Source organism: Crocuta crocuta, unplaced genomic scaffold (genome assembly GCF_008692635.1).
Source record: "Crocuta crocuta isolate KB4526 unplaced genomic scaffold, BGI_CrCroc_1.0 scaffold48, whole genome shotgun sequence".
Classification (NCBI taxonomy): Eukaryota; Metazoa; Chordata; class Mammalia; order Carnivora; family Hyaenidae; genus Crocuta; species Crocuta crocuta.
The window spans coordinates 10,827,674-10,850,284 of record NW_027533089.1 but is presented as its reverse complement, the minus strand read 5'-3'; the positions used below and the strand labels follow the sequence as shown (position 1 = coordinate 10,850,284).

General features: G+C 42.7%; 1 protein-coding gene across 3 annotated transcripts in view; it reads right to left on the bottom strand.

Annotated features, from left to right (window-relative positions):
• Positions 1-828: 828 nt before the first annotated feature.
• The window catches only part of TGFBR3 (transforming growth factor beta receptor 3), a 204,047-nt gene continuing 182,264 nt past the window's right edge, over positions 829-22,611 (bottom strand). For all 3 annotated transcript variants that reach the window (XM_077746098.1, XM_077746096.1, XM_077746097.1), the window contains exons 15-17: positions 19,530-19,571; positions 17,211-17,318; positions 829-4,282 (exon numbers count right to left, since the gene is read on the bottom strand). In XM_077746098.1, the coding sequence (XP_077602224.1) occupies positions 4,164-4,282; positions 17,211-17,318; positions 19,530-19,571 (269 nt within the window). In that variant the 3' untranslated portion in view covers positions 829-4,163. The remainder of the gene's footprint in view (positions 4,283-17,210; positions 17,319-19,529; positions 19,572-22,611) is intronic.

Here is a 22,611-nt window from a genome sequence, read left to right as displayed (position 1 = left end):
TTGGTGGGGGGGGGGAGGGATGCCACATAGAAATTGAGGTTCCGAAAGGTGAAGGAAGTTGCTGGGAAGGTAGGCAGATTATTCTCCTTAAGCTATACTTAGGAGGTTGAACTTTATTCTGAAAGCAAGTCAGGGAACTACTTAAAGGCTTTAATGGGAAAGTGACATGATTTGAGCCTGTTTTCATTTCTTTTGGTTGCACAGTGGAGAAAGAATTTAGGGGGAAGCAAATCTGGAAGTCCGCATACCAGTTAGGCTGTTGCAGTAATCCAGTTTAAGAGATAATGGGCCTTGGATTCTGGGTAACAGCAACAGGAGTAGAAATAAGCAGGTGGTTTGGAGAAAGAGATACTCCAGAGGTTGAATAACCTTGGGCTTACTAATTGGTGGGAAGCCAGAGAGGAGTCAAGTTAGATTTCCAGATTTCTGGCTTAGGCAGCTAAATGGTGGTGGTGGTAGTACCATAACCATAGAGAACGCTGGCAGCAGCACTTGGGTATTTGGAGATCCAAATACATATTATTTCCCACTCCTTGGCTCTAGGAGATGGAGAGAAAGGCCAAGAATGGATTCAGGGGCCGACATCCACTTCTGGGTCTCACACCACATTTTCCCAAGAACAGAGACAGCTCCTGCTGCCCGCTTCCTCCGGTCTGTCCATTCCTTCCCTCTTGCTCTACTGAGCTGGGGTATTCTCTTAGCCTTTTCCCTCCCGACCCCTTGCCAACACAGTTGGAGCAGATGCTAAACTTAGGAGGAAGTCACAAGGAAAAAGTTGTATCATCTTGAGGGTAGAATTGAATGATGATCAAACAAGACACGCATTAATAAGTTGATATATATCTTCTTTATTATGCACAGATAAAGGACTTAAAACTGTGGTTATCAAAACTATACATCTAAGCATGTTCATAAAACTGCCAACACATTGAACAGAGAAAAGAATACAACAGGGGTGTTCAAACTGGCCACAGGGATTTTAAGGGCACTCTTTTCACCCTGATAGATGAAAAACAGCAACAAAATCAGGCTCACTCAGGAAAAACCAGAAAAGAGAAGCACTGTATTTGGAAATTGGTAATAGTCCTTTTAAGAAAAACATCTGTCAGTTTCATGAACAACCCCCCCCAGATAACACAAACAGGAGAAAGGTCACACACACACAATTTGCCCAACCAAATGTGCTCTGTTACCACAACCGGCAGTACAACCATCACTCACACCATGAGGTAGTTACTGTACGAAATGACCAGCACGCATGTGCGCGCCCCCACACACAATCACGCTCACCACAGAACACACACAGAAAATGGGTTTACAATCTTATCACAGACAAGGAAAAGACCATTTTTGTTTGTTTGTGTAGACAATGATATAGAAGCAGCTCAGAGAAGACACCTCTGACTTTAGAAATAACAGAGGAACTGCTGGTGAACGCCACATGGTGAAAAGTTATAAGGTATCCCACAGACACTCTGCCATGCAAACTTGGAGCATTTCAACAATAGCTTTGGCTTGATCAAACAAACAAAACAAAATGGTCTCTGTGAATTAGAGTGTAGCCGGCAGAAGTAACAAAAGACTTTGTAGACAGAAGCATTTAACTGGAATATAACAACAGTTTTAAAGAAACTTGCAGAACGTGTTATAAACTAGAGCTTGTACTTTGTATTGAAACTGTGAAGCATGGAGTGATTAGACATGCTATAATATGAAGCTGGGGAGAGAACACTTTTTTTAAGAAACATTTTTTAGAGACATTTCTGAGCTAATTAATGACGTTCACTCTCCAATGAACATGGGATCAGGTTTATTATCAACAGATTTCTTGATCTGAATAGTACTTCAGATAGTAAGACCTAAACAATTAAAGGGTGATTATCCTTCTCTTTCTTTTAAAATCTTTTGGTTTGCATCCATAAATTTGTAAATTAATTTTAAATTATTTATAAAATCATTGGCAATGCAGCAACTCTTTCAAAAATATACATTTAAATATAATCATCACAAAAAGTTTTAACCCTGTCCATCTAAAGACTTGGATCTTTTAATACCTCTTAATAGCTGATTTTATTTTTAACAGGATGGAAAGAGTTTTTTAAACAGCAAAGAACTGATCAAAAGGATTCACAGTAACTGAAATTAAACGTTTCATATGGAGTAATTTAAATTTATCTAAAACACTTAAATATATCTTTATACACACATTTTTGTAGTAAAATATAGCTATATGTGACTTAAAGACTCTAGTCTTCTTTGAAGACATCTTTAAACTTTTTTATACATAGAATATGCTAAAACAATACATTCTGCTGAAGGTTAGGCAAAGCGCATTATTTTCAAACACAGGTAGCATAATCTAGGTCCTCCACTCTGATACCCTTATGTTAAAAAGTTAACTGAAGGAAATAAATTCTCTAATCTCTTATCTTCATTTGTATGTGGAAATCTAAAAATTTCAATAAACCAATGTAGATAGCTTGGAAATCTTAGTCCTCAAGTAATCTGTTCTGGTTAATATTATACAGGTTGGATATATATACTTAGCAAATTAGAGTATTATTCTATGATCGGGTGATACGGTCTTTTGTATCAGTGGCTAATATGACAGATCAGTATCATATCAATGACTATCAGTAACTCCACCTACTTGTGGGCTGATAGACACTGTCCTCAGGTCTTGAGTATTATCAACATTTTCTATTTACGGTTCCATTCAGAGAATGAGGCATAACTTCCTTATTTTAAGGGCTGTGAGATTCGTCTATGAATGTTTTGGGGGTAGAAGCTAGCCTGTTCTTTCAGTACAATTAGGAGTCTTTTGGGGGAGAATTCTGGAACAAGATGAAGATTTCTTTGCAATGAAGCTATCCTCAGTAGTAAATGAATTGGCATGGCAACTTTCCTTGGCCTTCTCTTTTAACACAATCAGTTGAGCTTATTTTAGCTGCAAAGTGGCATCATATTATTCCATTTTAATGAAATCCATCTCAAATCCTTTTTTGAGGCTGGAATACATTTAAGGCAAGAGAACTAAAGCAGTCCACATGAGTGCCCTTTTCTAGATCTCAGCACTTTCTTGGCAGAATCGGTGACACTGTTCAGATAACCAACCGGAAACCGACAGGATGTGCCGTGCATTTGCACGAACAAGAGCTTCGTTTTCACAAGAGGGTCTATTAAAAAGGTTGACATGTTTTGAGTGGAAACACTAATTCTCCCAAATACACTTTGGTTGCAACTCTGAAGGCACAGGGTATTTTAAGAAGGGAATTTCAAAATTCCTTTGAAAAATAATTTTCTTTTTCATTTTTTTTAAGAGTTTTCTTTTTCAATGGAGAAAACAAATGTGCCAGGTGACCTGTACTTGTATATATACTGCTGTGCAAATTCCTTTCCAACTTTAAAACTAAATTTGCCCCAATTTATAATTTTTTTCAGAATACAGTGTCATAAATGGGCACAAATCTGCAGTCCCAGATTTTGGCCATTTTCAATTTCTACATGCTTATGAAGAAACACAAAATTTGCACTAAGACATTTTTGTAGTCAGTGCGTGAGTGTGGGACGGGGGAGCGGATAAGGTGATCAGCGCTGGTTTGGGCCCAGGGCACGAGAAAGGAATGTGGCCGTGACGTGTGTCAAGCTGCGGTCCCTGAGGGCGGCACCCATCAAGCGGACAACATCAGCCCCCAGAGGGTGTGACAGCAGAGTGAGAAGTGTGCGTCCAGAAGGTGCAAATTAGACATGGAGGAACACACTGAGAAAATCTTGCAGTATTTCTTTCGTTAAACACCTCGGTTCAGTTATACGAGACTCTTTGGCCATAGCTCCTCACTGGTCCTACTGTCTGGTTATTATCCTCTTACCAACTCCTTGAGTCGGGGTAAATCTCAGGGCCCCAAATTATGGACAGTCTTACCTGGACAAAGCAGCATTTTGAAAACTGGCACGTGTTTCACATTGAAACCCCCCCAAGCCCGTGCGGGGCTGGTGGAGAAGGCCGCCACCTCGGCTTTCTCACAGGAGTTCTAGCATGTTACAGACGCCCAGGGGTCACATCTGTATGGGCCCGGGGCGGGGTTGGAATACGACAGGTGGCCTGTATATCGGAATCCGCTCTCTCTTGGCAAGGGCACCGCGGTGAGCGCGCGGGCGGCGAGCTAGGCGGCGCTGCTGCTGGAGCAGGGCGTGCTCTGCGTGCTGCCGATGCTGTGCGCCGCGCTGCTGTTCTCCGAGGCCGGCGCCGAGGTGGGCACCTGCTGCCTTCCCGCCGTCTGCCCTGCGGGGAGTGAAGAAAAGGGAACGAGAAACACGCGTGTTACGTGGGCGCATCCCTGACACGGCCAGCGATCGCCCCCTCTGCCGTATTATCTGACGTTTCTCTCGCCGTGGGCGGAGGCAGGTGGACCAGGCCTTCCACACAGAGTGGTTCTGTTTGTTGGTGTGCTGTTTTGTTTTGCTCAGTGAAAAGAGAACTGTTTGCAAGCTGACTGGTGGTGTCAGTGGCTAAGACCCTGCCAGATGATGATAAATCTCCAGGATTTCAGTGCCGAGGACGTATGAAGAAACTGCCACCATCGGTACCATGGGATCCAAATGACCAGCCCCAGTGTTCAGGACACACTGCCTATCTCTTCTCATAAAACTACTGTCGGGTTTGGAGGATGAGACCTTTATTTACTTTTTTATTAGAATTTTTTTTAACATTTATTTATTTTTGAGAGCCAGAGAGACAGACAGAGAACACGAGCAGGGGAAGGGCAGAGAGAGAGAATCCGAAGCAGGCTCCAGGCTTTGAGCTGTTAGCACAGAGCCGGATGGGGAACTTGAACCTACAAACTGTGAGATGATGACTTGAGCTGAAGTCCCACACTTAACTGATTGAGCCACCCAGGTGCCCCAAGAGGGTAAGACCTTTAAACTATAGTGAGAGAGGCCTGGCAGTTCGGGGGCTTTTTTCTGAATATACTTGCTCAAAAGGGTGGTGGTGAGCCTAGATTTTGCCTGAGCAGAACAAGCGCTGTGTGTCCCATGAACACGCCCCAGCAGAGGCATGGAGGCAGGACAAGCCTGCTCTTTGGGAAACCTTTTGGGGAAGGAGTTTAGCTGTCGGCACACGAGGAGCTGTGGTTGCCAGAGAGCAAACTCCTCCATCCTGCAGCTTGCTGGGGGCGCAGCGAGAATATCTCCTAACACATTACGCATCCCACTTTTCATTATACATCCCACTGAATTTTAGCTAAGCCCATTCCTTGTGCCAAATGTGCAGTGCTCTGGAGGAGGGAACCCTGGGTCACACACACACATGGTTTGCATTTAGCTCTGCAAAAGGGCCTAGAGCGAAGTCTTTTCTTCAGCAAAACTGGTCTCAGGGCAGCCCTCAAAAATGGCTCTGGGTAGGGGAAAAGGGGTCAGGGCTCTCCAGTGAAAAACACTGCATTTTCTCCAAAAAGTCAGAGCATAAACTTAATAAACTTCTGGTCAGCAGTCGCCCCCTTCAAATGTGGGAAGCCCCAGAGGGCCAGGTCTGTTTATGAATGAGCCTCCTCTTTCCTGTCCCGCTGAAATACACAGCTCTCAGCCAGAGAGATAAGCAACCCTCCAGCCGCTTCATTAAAACAAAACGCACAGAGCAAAGGCTTGACGCTTCAAGGACGGGATCTCAGCCCGTTACTTCCATTCCCCTTCTCGGGCCCCTCAGAGGACTCTGCCAAAAAAGCAGTTCTGCAAATGTAGAACTGGCTCATGCCTTCGCGTCTGGTTACAGCTTTCCCTGTCACCCATTTTACAAACCACACAACTACAGCACACATTTTTGCATCAACCTCAGGGCATTTATATGCTTGCTGCATTATTTGGCCTGTGCTGTATTTCCTCTGATTATCTTTTCCTCTGGGATTGTGGGATGGGGGGGGTGGGGGTGGGTGGGTGTCAATATTCCTCAGAGGCAGAGAAACTGTATTTTCATTCCTCTTGATTTTTTAGGCAATCTATATTTTGGACCCTCCCTAGCATTATCCTCCACCCTTCGTGTATGTATGTAATTAAAGATGGGGGAGTCTGCCTCCATGACAGTGACTTTCTGCCAGAAATTCACTTTCCCCAGAGTGGGAGCTTCTTTCTAGAAGGAAATCAAACCTCTTAACTATTCGGATGTCAAAAAGCAAAGCAAAATGGAACCCCAAAACAAAACAAAAAAAACCCAAAAGCCTCCAGGGACCTGAACAACTTGTGACGTACTTTAAAAAATTCAGCTCCTTAAACCCACATGTTGATCCACACTCAGCTGCATCATTATGTTATCAATTAGAAGGTCTAATGGGGCCTTTTACAACACTTTTCCCCATTTAAATAGAGGCTACATCAGAAAAACAGGAGGAATTAACACTCCACCTTCCCTTTTTGGCTCAACTGGACTTCATTTGTTCAGTGTGATAGCAGCTAAAGTAAGGTGACCTGGCCTCATTTATTGACAGTGAGCAAGTGTGTCTCATCCAGAATTGGATATGAGCTTGATTATTCAGAGTCAGGAAAAGTGCCAGTACTACTCTCTGCCCAGGAAGTATGAATACTTGCTTTCTGGTGTCTATCTGCCAAATGTAATTTGTTGCCATGCCAGTTTATTTTAATCAGTGCCCATTAAAAAGGTCTTTCAACTTCCGGTTGTGGAAACTCTTGTGCTAACGCAAAACACAGTCTAAAATGAAAACTCATGGTTTGCCTCCCTCCCTCTCCATGAGAGACCCTTGAATGCTGAGAACAAACTGAGGGTTGATTGGGGTGGGGCAGAGGGGAAGGGGGGTGATGGGCATGGAGGAGGGCACTTGTTGGGATGAGCACTGGGTGTTATATGGAAACCAACTTGACAATAAACTATTTAAGGAAAAAATAAAATAAAATAAAATGAAAACTCAAGCAAAGCAAAACAAAGAAGCCCTCTCTACTCAAGACTGCAGGATGCATTTCACTATGGGGAACACGTCAACTTCACCTAATAATCCACTGACTTTGAAGTAGCTACACTTTTGGTACAGAGCTGTGGAATCACTATGCTGGACACCTAAACTAATGTGACACTGTGTGTCAGCTTTATTTCAGGAAAAAAATAGAAAAAAATAAGCCAATCTATTGACTTTGAGCCAATAATAATGTGCCAAGTCAAGGAGAATCTTTGAGAATCTACTCAGAAATACTGAAAATACCGTTTTTAGAAATATGAAAAAAAAAAGCTGCTTCTACTGTGGTGACTATTTTCACATGTATGAGATTTCTTTTTTAAATACATTTTTTAAATGTTTATTTTGAGAGACAGAGACAGAGCACGAGTGGGGGAGGGGCAGAGAGAGGGAGACACAGAATCCGAAGAAGGCTCCAGGTTCCGAGCTGTCAGCACAGAGCCCGACGCAGGGCTCAAACTCACAAACTGTGAGATGACCTGAGCTGAAGTTGGACACTTAACCTACTGAGCCACTCAGGCACCCCAAGAGATTTCTCAATATAGCCAAGTTGTTAAAAGCTTTTACCTTCTGACAAATTATAACAAGGATTTTCTGTTGTCAGATGGAAGTGGTGCGACAGAAACAGTCACCCTGAGAAACAAAGTTTCATGTGCAGATGCTTTTGCTTAAAAAGCCAACAGAGGGCCACCTGGGTGGCTCAGTCAGTTGAGCGTCCGACTTTGGCTCAGGTCATGATCTCACAGTTCGTGGGTTCAGACCCCGCGTCCGGCTGTGTGCTGACAGCTAGTTCAGAGCCTGGACCCTGTTTTGGATTCTGTATCTCCCTCTCTCTCTGACCTTCCCCTGCTCGCTCTCTCTTGCTCTCTCGCTCTCAAGAAAAAAAAAAAACATAAAAAAAAAAAGCCAGTGGAGTTCCCCTGGGTTTTCTGAGATGGGCCCTTTGGTTTTCTGCTATCTATTGCAGTGACCTCTGATTTCTTAGAGCATTGACTCTAACACATCCCTTGGGTGACAAATACAACCACCCTATTTCCGGAGAAGATGGGCAGGGAGGACCTCAGAGTTGAGCAGAATAAGCCCACTTAGCAAATGTCAGGAGTTGAAGGAAGGATCCTTGCTCATGAACATCATAGTTCGCCATCAGGACAAATGTGTTGGGTCTTCACACTTTGCTCCTAAAATTTCAAACCCCACTGAGGAAGAGAGATGTGGGGAGGAAGGACAGTAGAGGAGGAGGCCTTTGGAGGAGGGTGTGTTAGAACTAATTCCACCCAGTTCACATATTCGCCTATGGCTGAGCCAAGATACTGCCAGATATGCTTTCAGAAACAGAAAAATATATTTCCTTTCTAAAAATTTTTTTAAATGTTTATTTTGGAGAGAGAGAGAGAGAGAGAGAAACAGAGCATGAGCAGAGGAGGGGCAGAGAGAGAGGAAGACACAGAATCTGAAACAGGCTCCAGGCTCTGAGCTGTCTGCACAGAACCCGACATGGGGCTCGAACCCATGAACCTTGAGATCATGACCTGAGCTGAAGTTGGACACGTAACTGAATGAGCCACCCAGGCACCCGTGAAAAATATATTTCTTAAGGGATAATCTGTTTTAGTTCTTTAGCTTGGCATGGGAGTTGTCCTGATCTGAGTTCCTGCCGCCTCTTTGGGAGTCTACTTTACAGCTGGATTCTTATCTCTGTGTCTTTCAGCATGGCACATCCTGGGGAAGAAACTTCATCTCAGAAAGATGTGAATAACATAGAGAGGCTCCATGGGGAAACAACAACAACAGAAGAATTTTAAAGAAAGGTGAGAGGAATCTCAATTATTTAACCCAGAGGAGAATGTTTGCAAATATCACCCAAAGAGGATTATTATAAAGAAGAGCAGACAGCTGTTCTTTATCTCTCTTGAGGGCAGAACATGAGGAAATGAGTTTAAATGGTAGCACTAAGGATTTAGGTCACATAGAAAAGAACCTGCTGATTACGGGGATTGGTTAGTTATAAGGGGAATTTATGGAATCTCTTTCTTGGAAGATACTTAAGCATTGGATTGAAAACCATATGCCTGGGGGTGGCTTAGATTTAATATGACTTGAGGCTGGAAAGAAAAAGATACTGTCTGCAAGGCCTATGTGTTTGTTGCAATCATGGATCAGTCAATGTTTCGATCTCCTGATATCCTAACTGTAATTATTTTACAAGTTTGCTCCCGTAGTCTAGGTGAACTAGACTACCTTTAGTTGATAGCAAAGTTCATTCATTATTTATCATTTCCAAAAATGGTCCCTCCCCACTCTCTGAGCTAAAAGATTTTCCTTCTGCAGGCGAAACTCATCAGGAGGGGTACATCTGATGTTGTTATAATTTATCAGGGAGGGTGGAGATGTTCCAAGGCAGGAATTAAAATCTTTCCAAGTGTCCTGCCTATCACTTTCTTTCTATATTCCTGCAGTACGGCCAACCTATTACGTCTGCATTTTGGTTTTCTGTGGCTATTTCACTGTAACTTAACCTGAGCACACGGTGCCGAGAGTGGATCCTGCCCTTCTGTACATCACACCAGGGCTCACATCTGCTCCAGCTACGTCTTCCTGATCCCTGGGACTCAGCTTCTTGCCCCCCTCCTTAGCCACACCTGTCTTCCTGCTGCTTCTCTCTCCACCTGGACTAAACTTGGGAGCCTGAAGAAACTTCAGACTTCTGTAAACATTTGAAGTCCCCGGAGATGCTCCTAATTAAAAGCTCTTACCTGACTCAGGAAAACCTAAGGATGTGCCTGACTTTCACTTTAAGAACATATGGTATGTCCAACTGAGGACTGCTGCACAGAAGCCTGAGGCATTGGGACAGGCACACCGACTTTGAGACCTCAGCATTTTACACTGCTCTGTGGAATGCAGCATGCCTTCCACTCTTAGATTTTTGTTCTGCCTACACATCTGAGAAACCTTCACTATCTTACATTTTTGTAGGACTTGGGCGTTCAGGAGACTTTTCACACTCATTCTTGCTTAAGTGCTCTCACCACCAGTGACCCTGGGCAGAAGGGATCACGTCTATGTTTACTAAAGAGAAACCTGGTTCATACATTCGGCTCAGGTAACAAGAGTAGCCGTTGAACAAACTACAGCTTCAAGTCCCAGGGCTGCACAGATCACGTGGGGAGCGGCCTCCCCCCAGCACTCCTGCCCTCTTCCATCTTCCTCTCTTCTTCCTCTTACTATCATCATCTTCCTCTTACTATCATCAGACTGTGAGTACATTCTGTTCAGTGGCCACAAAGGCAAGTTAAATAAAGATAAATGAGAACAACCTCTAACCCACCCTTCTGCAAAGTTGTGTCTGCAAAAGGAAGGTCTTGTAGCTTGGAGAATGGGGAGGCTTAATTTATTATTGGAAACAATAAATAGTAGCTGAGTACTTCTCTAAACTAAAGGTAGTCTAGTTCACTCTTCTTACAAGGTGAGCTAGCGAAATAATTCCAATGAGGCTATCAAGAGACTGACACGTTGATTGGTACACAATTGCAACCTACACAGAGGCCCAAAGGAAAATCTCACCAAAATGACACTTTACAGATTTTATGTTTAAGGTTCATTTATTTAGAGAGGGAGAGAGAGAAAAGAGGGAGAGGGAGAGCGAGAGAGTGGGAGAGGAGCACAGAGAGAGGGAGAGAGAGAATCCCAAACAGGTTTCATGCACAGTCGGCACAGAGCCTGATGTGGGGCTTGAACCCATGAAACTGTGAAATGATGACCTGAACTGAGATCAAGAGTTGGTTACTTAACTGACTGAGCCACCCAGGTGCTCTGACATGTTACAAATTTTAAAAGACATCAAGCTACAAGAAAGAAAAAAAGAAAAGCAGGAGTGGCAAAAGCAGCAATCAAATATTGGAAGCTGGTGAAGAAATAGGTGAGTAGTAAGTGAACTAGCAGATTTAAGAGAGCCAGAACCTAAGCCAACAGTAAGAACAGATGAGCAACGGGGCGCCTGGGTGGCTCAGTCGGTTGAGTGTTGGACCTCGGCTCAGGTCATGATCTCACGGTTCGTGGGTTCGAGCCCCACATCGAGCTCTGTGCTTGACAGCTAGCTCAGAGTCTGGAGCCTGCTTCAGATTCTGTCTCTCTCTCTCTCTGACCCTTCCCTGCTCATGCTGTCTCTCGCTCTCTCTCAGAAATAAATAAAACATTAAAGAAAAAAAAAGAGCAGTTGAGCAACAACCAAGTTATAGCACAGAACCTTCAACAACTCAGGAAATGGTGGCATCAGGTACTCCCAAAGACAAGGCAATCTTGAGGCTGCAAGCAGTAGGGTTGATTGACTGCTATATATGCAGCAGTGAGATTTTTCTAAATCCCCTTCTTTACCCTGCAGGGTGGGACCCTGCCCTTCCTCATCCAGGAGGAAGACAGGAAGTTTACTTTCCACAAGATGAATCTGAGTGTTCCAGGAATGGCCAACGCCAGGACAGCTGAGAGCAGAGAACCCAACTGAAAGAAGATTAAATTAAAGTCCTGTATGTTGAATGTTGTGGTGCCCAGAATGCAAACAGCCAGACCTACACTCTCCAGGAAGAAAACAGGAAGACCCGTTTTATAGAAAACCTGATGAGCTCAAGAGGAAAGATCCAAAGATGAATTATTAAGAGTGATTAAATAAAAGGCAGCCAGATCACTCTAAGGGAAGTTCACAATCGGTATATCCCATCCACATGCTCAGAACTTACTCATTCTTAAATAATTCTATATTAGTATTCTCAGAGGGATAAGATATTATACCCGTAAGAATAAGATCAATATTTTTAATTCATAGGAAAAATGTCTTTGAATTAAAACATTTGAATGCAGTATTTAAAAATTCAGTTGGAAACTAAAAGATAAAGATGACAAAATCTCTTTGAAAATAAAGGAAAAAGTAGAAAACGTAAAAGAAAGGAAAATTAGGGGGCCACTCAAGAGGTTCATCTTTAAAATGATTTCTAGAATGAAAGAACTGAGAAAAACATGAGAAAAAACAAATGATTCCAAAAATCTCAGTGCTGGAGGACATGAATTTCTAGACAGAAAGAGCTCATTAAGAGCCAGCATAATGTATGAAATCCACCTAAATCAAGGACTGTCACTGTAAAATTTCTTCCAGAAAAAAACAAAACAAAACAGGCTAGGAATTTGAATGGAAATGAAATTTTGAGTTTCCCAAAAGTAATCTTCAGAGCCAAATTTCAATGAGGGGTGCTTCTAAAATTTTAAAGAAAAATTATTTATGACCTAAAATTCTATACCTTGCCAAACTACCCACCAAGTGTTTGTATAAGCTACGGATATTTTCAGATATGCAAGGTGTGACAAATATTTACTTCTTATGTACCCTTTTGACAAAGGAGGAGGAAGACATGGGATGCATGACACAGGCCATTCAAAACTCCAAGGTGCAGGGAATTTCCAGAACAGCAGGGAAAGAATACACGAAGACAGAAGTGTCCAAACATAGAGGGCAACCAGTTCAGACAGGAACAGGTAAAAAGGCTCCAGAGAAGATTTAGTAAAGAAAATGAATAGGTGGAATACTGTTGTCTGAATGCATTCAGAAGAGACTGAGACAACTGGCAGAGTCAACTGATGAATTAGTGAGAAGTGTACAGAAAACTAAGCTGGGTGCCTGGGTGGGTCAGTCAATTGAACATCTGACTCTTGGTTTGGGCTGAGGTCATGATCCCAGGATCATGGGTTGGAGCCCTGCGTCAGGCTTTGTGCTGGGTGTCTAGCCTGCCTGGGATTCTCTCTCTCTTTCTCTGCCCCTCCCCTGCTCATGTGAGCCCTCTTGCTCTCTCTCAAATAATAAATAAATAAATATTAAAATCAAAAAGGGGTTAAAAAAACTAAGCTAATGTGAGGGGGAGGGGAGAAATAATCATTAATTCTAGGGAAAATTAAAAGTCATGCAGGAAAAACAATATACTACACAGCTAAACTGTGATTAGTATTTAGGTAGTCATAATGTAAACAGTAAATACTGATGTACCCAAAATTTCACTATAATTCTGTTAAGAGGATGGTGGGGTTAGGGGGACAAATGGGCGTGAATGTATTATTGGGACTCAGTGATGACAAAGAACTGAATTATCATTTTCCTTGTAAAAGGTTAACAGAAAAAGCCTAAAGCTGTTAAGTCAAGAAGTAGCAATACTATACTTCTATTATTTCGATATATGGATTAATGTCCCAAACAATAATCTAAGAGTCAGGAATGGTGCTCTGAGGAGCAAGAAAAGGGAGTCAGGCAGTAGGGGACTCACATTCTTCTAACAAGTCTTGTCGAACTCTTTCAGTCTTTAAACTATGTGCATGTGCTACTGTGATAGGGCTAAAAAGTTTAACTAAAAAATAAAAGTAAACACTTTTGCCTCTCTTGTAAAAAAAAAAATGACAGATACAATTCTGCATATGATTGTTGGGACCTTCAAGGACTATAGATCTGGGACTCCTGCACTAGCCAGGCTCGCAGGAGCATGAAGATTCTACGGTTCCTTTCCAGCACCGTTTCTATTCTGACTGCTGCTCATCTTTGTGGCATCTTAGTAGATACTGTAAGGTTTAGGAATGGAGTTTCCCAGAGTTAATATAGCCGTCAGGAGGTATCGCTTATGGCGCCCAAAGCTGTGATATGACAGAGGACAGACCCAGCTTTTTTAGACTAACACACGTTCCAGATATGTAAGAATATATCCACAATTCAAACGTGTCACTTGGTTTTGTGCTCTGTGCTCAGATGGAATGAAAAGCATAATCAAAGAGAATGTGTCTAAATTAGGGATTGTTTTTGACATAGAGGCAGATGCTGCTCGGACCCCTAAATATACCATACAAGGTCTGAGTTTCACAGCTTAGATTATGGTGGATGCTGAATGCATTCAGTCTGGGTCTGTATACACACCTCTCTCCATTGACTACTGCATTAGAATCTCTTTTCATCTAACCTTGCTGCGAGCTGATCCAGGTAGGAAACTGAAGGAGTCGGACAGGATAGTACTACTGGATTCTGAAGTGAGTCTTTTTCTCACTTACATGATGTTGGTTTTCCTTACGAGAAGTCTTTAAAATGAACCAGAGGCTACAGCTTCTAATAAAAAGTCATTCTGAAGCTGCATCATATGTGATGCTAGCAGGTTTAGAGCCCAAACGACAGTGTCTATAAACCTTTTAGCTTCCAAATCAGTGTAATTTATATTGCTCTGGAAACCATAACAGGAAGGGTTTTTGGTTCTATTTTTCTTTAATCTACTTCCAAACCTGTTTCTGTATTAACAAAATGTAAAAACCGCTGCCCTTCAGTCTCTGGTTTGCGGGAGAAGGGAGCAGGAATGACAAACCTTGGAATTTCATGAGCAGAGCAATAAATGCCATAAAACCAAGCTTTGTTTTTTATCAGGTTTGTGACTCTGGCTCTGCACAAAAGTCTGGGATTATCGGAGCGAGTTTAGTGGGGTGGGTGCCAACAGTGAGTGCCATGTGGCAGCCCGATACTGCCTGGCCCTGGCAGCCGGGCCCTACCCAGCCTGAGATGAACTTCCAGGGTTTGAGGGTGTAGCTCTATGGCCAAGGCAGTCACAGCTCAGCAGGCACCTGTTAAGCATAGGTGGATAACCAGCCCATATAAAATCATCAGGGCCACAGAGGCTTTCTGGCGTGGTTCCAAGTTCATTCCCAACATATAGCATAAGCTGCCAACGGCCCTAGAACCTCACAGCCAGACAGGAGATTGGGAAAGATTCCAAGGAACTGCTAGCGTGAGATCTGAACGTATCAGTATGCCTCTGACAAATTACGTACTCAAAAACGCTACTCTGCTACAAGCGGTCCCTTCTGGTGCTTGTATGAACTGTTCATGAGGAAGAATATGCCTCAACTGATTCCCAGAGGTTTGCATTGCCTCAGAATCGTTACATTTAGGATTAAGAGCCTCATTTTCCTCTTTCACATAAAATTTACCTCACTCAAACATTGCCGATTAGGAATAATACTTTGAGGACTCAAGCCCCTCTATCACACCTCCTAAGCTTTTGCTTTGGATTGTGAGACCTCCCATGCTAGGCACAAATGGACCTGGTCTCCTTCAGCCATATCTAAAATTTCTCAGCTGGGGGAAAGAATATTTAAAGTAAAAATTCTGGTTAGGGAGTAAGAGATGGTGTCTCGGGGCGCCTGGGTGGCTTAGTCGGTTGAGTGTCCGACTTCGGCTGAGGTCATGATATCACGGTTCGTGGGTTCGAGCCCCGTGTCAGGTTCTATGCTGATAGCTCGGAGCCTGGAGCCTGTTTCATGTTCTGTGTCTCCCTCTCTCTCTCTGCCCCTTCCCCACTCATCCTCTGTCTCTCTCTGTCTCAAGAATAAATACACTATAAAAAAAAAAAGTGATGGCGTCTCAAAATGCCCTTCCATGCTCTGTCCGCCTCCCTTTTTTTTTTTTTTTAATAGTTTATTGTCAAATTAGTTTCCACATAACACTCAGTGCTCATCCCCACAAGTGTCCTCCTCCATGCCCATTCCCCCCTCCCCCCACATCCATCAGTCCTCAGTTTTTGTCAGCATTCAAGAGTCTCTCATGGTTTGCTTCTCTCCCTTTCCCCCACCATTTCTGCCCTTCTTCTCCCCCTTGTTCCTCCGTCAAGTTCCTCCTAATCCTCCTATACGTGCAAACATATGATATTTGTCCTTCTCTGCCTGACTTATTTCGCTCAGCATAACACCCTCAAGGTCCATCCATGTGGCTACACATGGCCAGATTTCATTGTTTCTCATTGCCATGTAGTATTCCATGGTATAGATAAACCACATCTTCTTGATCCATTCATCTGTTGATGGACACTTAGGCTCTTTCCATGTTTTAGCTATTGTGGAGAGTGCTGCTATGAACATTGGGGTACATGTGCTCCTATCCGCCTCCCTTTAAAGCAGTCATCTTTTCAGCTTGTCTGGTTGAATGGCTCGTGTTAAGGCCAAAGATCATGGCACTCATTTGTTCAATGGAAAATTAATGAAATTCTAACAAGAAAGGCCGAATCTGTCCTGGCCTGGGGCTGATCAATCAAGGACAATTTACCTGGATTCGCAGTATAAACTGAAAGTATCCAAGGACACATAAGACCAAGTAGCTCACTAGACATATCCCAAAACATGTCTTTCTTTCCTACGTCCATCTGCAAGGAAACTAAGACAAGCAGCAACAGAAGGGCGGTCCATTTGTTCCTCCCCCATCACACTAGCCTCCCCCCTTGTCAGGCCTGCATTCTGTACTGGGGTTGGACAAGTTCTGTGTTCAGGCCAGAATGTTTCAACCTCAGGATTCAGTGGAAGAGACAAAGAGGTGGCCGCATATCAGAATTTAGGGGGAGGAGGAGCACAGCTTAAAAACAAAGTGCCTTGTTTCACCATTTTTGTTTGCAAATCATGAAAATACACTTTAAAAATTTAAATAATTTTATAGAAGACATGAGAATTTTATGCTTATCAAAGAGGACATGGCATGGGTTTTAAAAGGGTCAGTAAATTCTGGTGTAAGCCACCGAGACTAGGGACTCTGGTGGGCAGTGCCCAACCTCTTGGCAGAAAGGATAATAAAATCTTCGCTTCCTTTTTCACTTCCTGCCCACTCATATGTCTGCACCGAAGTCTTTAGCTTTGAGGGAAGGGTTTGCATTTCTTTTAATTTTCTTTAATTCAACCCTAACCACAAAACACCTTTATTAGAAGCTAAATTTGACCAACATCTCAACTGCAATTAACATACCTTGAACATTTTTCTTTTCTTTCTTTTTTTAAACAATATTTATTTTTGAGAGAGAGGGAGAGAGAGCGAGCTCGTGAGCGCTAGCAGTGAAGGACCAGAGAGAGAGAGAAAGACAGACACAGAATCTGAAGCAGTCTCCAGGCTCTGAACCACCAGCACAGAGCCCGATGTGCGGCTCGAACTCATGAGCTATGAGATTATGCCCTCCGCTGAAGTTGGACGTCCAAATGACTGAGCCACCCAGGTGCCTCAGAACATTCCTCTTCTAATGGTGCAAGCATATTGTGTTTTTGCAAAACCCCATTTATGCCAAATATGTACATGTGCAAACGGTGGGGATGAACTTTCTCTCTCATTCATCATTTCATCCATTCATCCATGCAATGAAACCCTGAAAGGTCGGATGTGTGGCAGACACAAAGGATGCACAGCAACGACTATCCAACAGTCACACTCACCTGTGTGAGAATAGATGTACCACAAGGCTCCCGTCAGGAGTGCTCCGATCACAAACGCTGCAAACGCGATGCCCATCACGGTGAGGGTGTCCAGACCATGGAAGATCTCTACAAGGAAGGGAAACCAAGGCAAACTTTCAGTGAGTCTGCATCATATGTTACAATTTTGTATCTGTGCCACAAGCAGTCAGAAAGGCTGAGCCCTGACTAATAAAACAAGGATGAAATGAGGATTCCAAGAAAATGCAGCGTATTTGAAACTTGCATGCTTTTATTTTCCCCAAAAGGAAAATGAAATGATCAGATTTCCAAGATATCCTCCTCAGTTTACAGCCTCTGTGTGAAGACGCTTTGGAAAATGAACTTCCATGATCGAAATGTGACCCATAGCTTCTTATTCATCAAACAGTTTGAACAATGAGACAAGAAAACACAATTCACATACTCTACAAACATGTTTTCATGAACATTTACAAGTATGACAGATGACCGGAAGAAAGGAGGTGCCAAGGAGGAAACATGAGGTAAGATCAACTCTTCCTAGAGCTTCTAACATTTTAGTCGTCTCAGATCAAACCCTCCATCTTAACAATTATGTACTGTATCGTTTAAAACAACCTACCCTTTAACACTTTTCCAACCGTGATCCTTCTACGAGGGGGACGGAAACACATCTTGGTGTGGAGAGATGTCAGTTTTGTGGTCAGCAAAACATATAAATAGAACCAATTGTTCCTCCACTTGGCAAAGATGTTTATATTTGAAATTAATTCCAGGTCACAGAAATAGAACATTTCCTGAAAACCACCTTCTTTGAATCACTTATACAAAGTTAAAATCCCTTTCTAAGAGAGAAAGGTTTTCAGTAGAATAAACTTTCCAAGGTGTCTGTTTTTTAATATAAATTTAAGGTGTAGGGTCGCCCCAGTATTTCAATACCATTTCTACGTTCCTCTCGAGTCAGAAGCAACTCCAGCTGATGTCCATATGAATTAAATCATTTTGCCTTTAATCTCACTTCAGTGTAAAAGATCTAATTGTAGACAAATGTGACTCCCTGAGCAGCCCCAGAACTAATTCATAAGGGCTCAGGAAAAGTAGGTCATGCTGGCAACGATTCTGGAAATTTGGAATTCCCAACCTGGTGGCTACTCTTCTAGGCATGTGCCCTTTGGTGTGTTAGCTTATGAAAAGTGGGGATTGTACTTTTTCACCTGCTGAAGGCAGGGAGTGAAGAAAAGGGAGTTTGTAAAAGATCTGGGGATCCTGAAGAAGAAGTAAGAATTGGGAAGAATTCTGGAGGTTAAGACAAATCAAGCCATCAACACAATTTAGTCTAGTCTGCGAGTGTTATCAGATGACTTGCCTTTTTATGCTTACAGATGCAAAAATGAGGCATGAATGAAGGTTTTCGGTAAAACTCATTTGAAATTCTAAAAATGGAGATGTCATTTATGAAACTCAGACTGGGTAACTATGAGAGAAATGCGTCCATATGTGTCTCTTTGTGGGTTCATGATAATGCTCCACAATATTGTTCAAGTAAGATCCTTAATGAGAACAGTTTAGTGCTTTGCATAAAGGAACTCCCTAGCCGTTCAAGTGTAATGTGATGGGGTCGGCCATAGAGACTGACCCAGACAGTCATAGGGGAGAAGAAAAAGCACAGATTCTTCTCACAAGGCAACATCATGTAGAAGAGCTTCTAGGAAGCCCAGGCTCTAGTCCTGCCTGACTGCCAATTATAACCATGGGCAAGTCCCCTAAATATCTTTTGGTCAGAGTTTTCATCCATAGCAAGTGATAAAATTGGCCCAGATGATTTCCAAGGCGTCATGTTGTAGCAGTTTGTCTCTTTTTCTCATACAAGTCTCCCCACATCCCCTACAACCCACCCCACCTTGGACTAGAGATTGTCTAGAAGACACAGCAACTAGTTCCCTTAGCACTACTTCGCTGAACAGGTAATTACTGTTGATGACAGAACAGCAAACCACTCTCATCGCTCTAAGTTAATGCTTTGAGATCACAACTGATAAAAGTATGCAGATAATGAACCTTTCTCTCTAAAGCTAAGTAAGGCCACACATGCCAGTGGGTCAACACATTCGTATTTTAAAGAGGCAGACAGGAAAAAACCCCAGAAGGATGAAGGAAAGGAAAAAGAAAGTACAAGATTATGAAAAAAATGGGGGAGAAGGGGAATGAGAGCAGAAGTCTCCTTATCAAAACTGAAAACTTGCCAAATGCTCCTTAACCAACTCATTCTTATAAAAAGCCCGAGAGGCTTCATTTCAAAATAGATGCATAAAGACTTACGTGGAGGAACTGGATTCGGTTCCTTAATGCTTAGACTGGTTTCTGGAAAAAGAAAAGAAAGGAAAGAAAAAAATACATAAATCATGAGCATTCCACAGAGAACCAAGTTTTAAGCAAAAGGTCATCAAATCTGAGCAGAGACTGACACTTTCCTATTTGTTAATAAATACTCCGTGAAACCTTTGTTCAATTATCCTCTTTAGATGTCAAAACTGTAACATGGGTTACTCAGAAATTTTAAGCACTGCACTTTGTTAAGCCTCAATTGCATAGGTTCTCCAATTTGAAGAAAACCTGAAGGCCAACTTAAGGAATTTCAGTCTGACAATGTACATACGTGTGTGTGTGTGTGTGTGTGTGTACACACCTTTATATTTATTAAGAGGATTGGATACCTTTAAATACCATATTTCTCCAGTGTATTCATAATGTTCTTCCACTTTGAGAAAAAATTCTTTAATGTACACAAATTTTGTAAAACTGTCTTTATTCTTCTTTCTTTGGTGCTATCACCCTCTAGTTCAGCTCCCTTTCATCACACGTCTGCATTATTACAGAGCTTTCCTAACTGGTCTCCTTATTTCCACCCACTGCCCTGATGCCCCTGCTCCAAATATTTCCTCCTCTAGATTCTCCCCCCCGACTGAATTTTCCAGAGCCCAGAGTTGATTATGTTATTGTCTTGATTAAACTGCTCCATGCCTTCCTGCACTCACAGGAAAGAAAACTCAAACTCCAGCACAGCACACTAAGTTCTGCCTTCCTCCTCTACAGACCTGTCCATAGCCTCCTTTCCTAGAGGTCGTTTACCCATATTTATTTAAGCTCCTTGAATTCTCCATGCTGCTCTATGTCATCACGCTTTGCAAGCCATTCCCTGAAATACCCTCCTGTCCCAGACCCACATAGTTGGTATTTTCACTGGGAGGCCTTCTCTGACTCTCCCACTGCCCCGACCTCCATCCCAGCAGGCCAGTTTCTACCCCTCTGCTTCCTCCACTCCACAGTTGTACATGTACTACATCGCATCGTAATCCTGGACATTTTCTTCTGCCCTGAAGGTGGGGTCAAGTTCCTCCTCATCTGTACATCTTCAGCGCTCAGCCTAGCATAGAACAGGCCGGCCAGAAAATATTCAGTGAAGGATGATTAGAATCTTGATACACTTTTCAAAAATGGAGACAATAGAAGAAGCTTGGAATAAGGCTATATAGAAAATGCTTTGACATTCCTATAATGCTTTCATGTTCAAACCTCATTTGAGGTTCACACCAGCCCTGTAAGGGAGGCAGAAAAAGAATTCTTATCACTATTTTACAAATGAGCATCCTGAGACTCTGATGTCATGTGACTTGCCCAAGGTCACAGCTGGAAAGCATCAGGGTAGGGGCTGATTTCAAATTCCAGATTCCTATTAGTACGCTTAGTAGGCTAATGACTAGGGAGTGTCACTCTGTCCTTAACAGGAAAACACTGATTAAGAAGATACTTGTGACTAACAGTGAGAAAAGCATAGATCATGAACTAAGAATAAATTTTATTTACTTACTCATTTATTTTGAGAGAGAGAGAGAGAAAGCGTGAGCGAGCAGGGCAGGGGCAGAGAGAAAATTCCAAGCAGTCTCCATGCTGTCAGCACAGAGCCTCACGAACTGCGAGATCATGACCTGAGCCAAAATTAAAAGTCCGACATTTAACCAACTGAGCCACCTAGGTGCCCCTTTATTTTTATTTTATAATTTTTTTTAGAGAGAGAGAGTGCATGCACAAGCAGGGGAGAGAGGCAGGGGGAAGAGAGGAAGAGAGAAAGAGAATGAGAGAGACAGAGAGCATCTTAAGTAGGCTCTACACTCAGTACAGAGCCCAACACAGAGCTCTATCCCACGACCCTGGGATAATGGTTTGAACCGAAATCAAGAGTTGGACACTCAACCAACTAAGCCACCCACGTGCCCTAAATTTCATAGTTTTAGGTGACTGAAAAAAAACCCCAAAAGAATATTTTGTGACATGAAAATTATGTGACATTCAAACCTAGCCCATAAAGTTTTCTTTGAATACAAGCATGCTCATCATTCCTCTACTGTTTACGACTGCTTGAGCTCGCACACTGTAAGAGCAGCACTGAGTAGTGAGGGCAGGGACTGTATGAGGAACAAACCAAAAACACTATCTGGTCCTTCAGAGAAATAGTGTGCTGAGTCCTGGCACAGACTCTCCCTGGCTCTTTAGAGTTTCGAGTGGTCAGTGTTTAGCACCTCTCTTTTCACCTCCATATCCACTCCATAAAGAGGGAACACACACCTTGTGTTGGAATCCACAGTGGAGTGAAAAGAACTTATGAAAAGCTGACCAAACAAGCAGCATTCAAGGTCACTGTTTATAAAAATAAAGATGCTACACAGGATTATAAATTCTCAAGATTAACCGTCTCAGCTGGGCTCTCTACACTCTTGCAGCACAAGGTATGGTGGTCCAGCTCTAGGGGAAGGCATGCTCCCAGAAAGATCAAAGCCACCACAACTGAATGGTGCCCCCTGGAGTTGTGCAACATGGTGGCACGGGGGTGAGGACATGTGCAGGCTATACTGCAACAGAATTACTAAAATTAAAATGAATGTGTGTTTTTAAGAAAATCTATTTCAGTAGGGCAGAACACACACCGACTCCAAAATGGGAGACTCTCCCAGGAGTTTGGTCCCAACAGCCTATTGGCAGTGATAAAATAATGAAGGTGATGCCTGACATTTATCCCTGTGTGTAGTATTTTACAATTGACAAAAAGCCTTCTCTTGGATTTTCTCATTTTAAACTCCCAAGAAGCCTATGAAGTAGGGGTATCTAACCACAAAATTCCACCTCCAAGATGCAGTGGTTTGATTCACTGAACTAAGTCCAAAGGCATTTAAAGGTCTCTATAGTGTTCATCATGTGAGAAATATACACGCATCTGGGAAGAGTTCCATCCAATCAACCGCCCATGGCTAAACTTTGTCACTCAGAATCCCTAAGTGGTTTTAAATAATGACTCTCCCTGAAGGAGACCTCACATGTGAAACTTGGGTTTTAGAGCAAGGCCTGT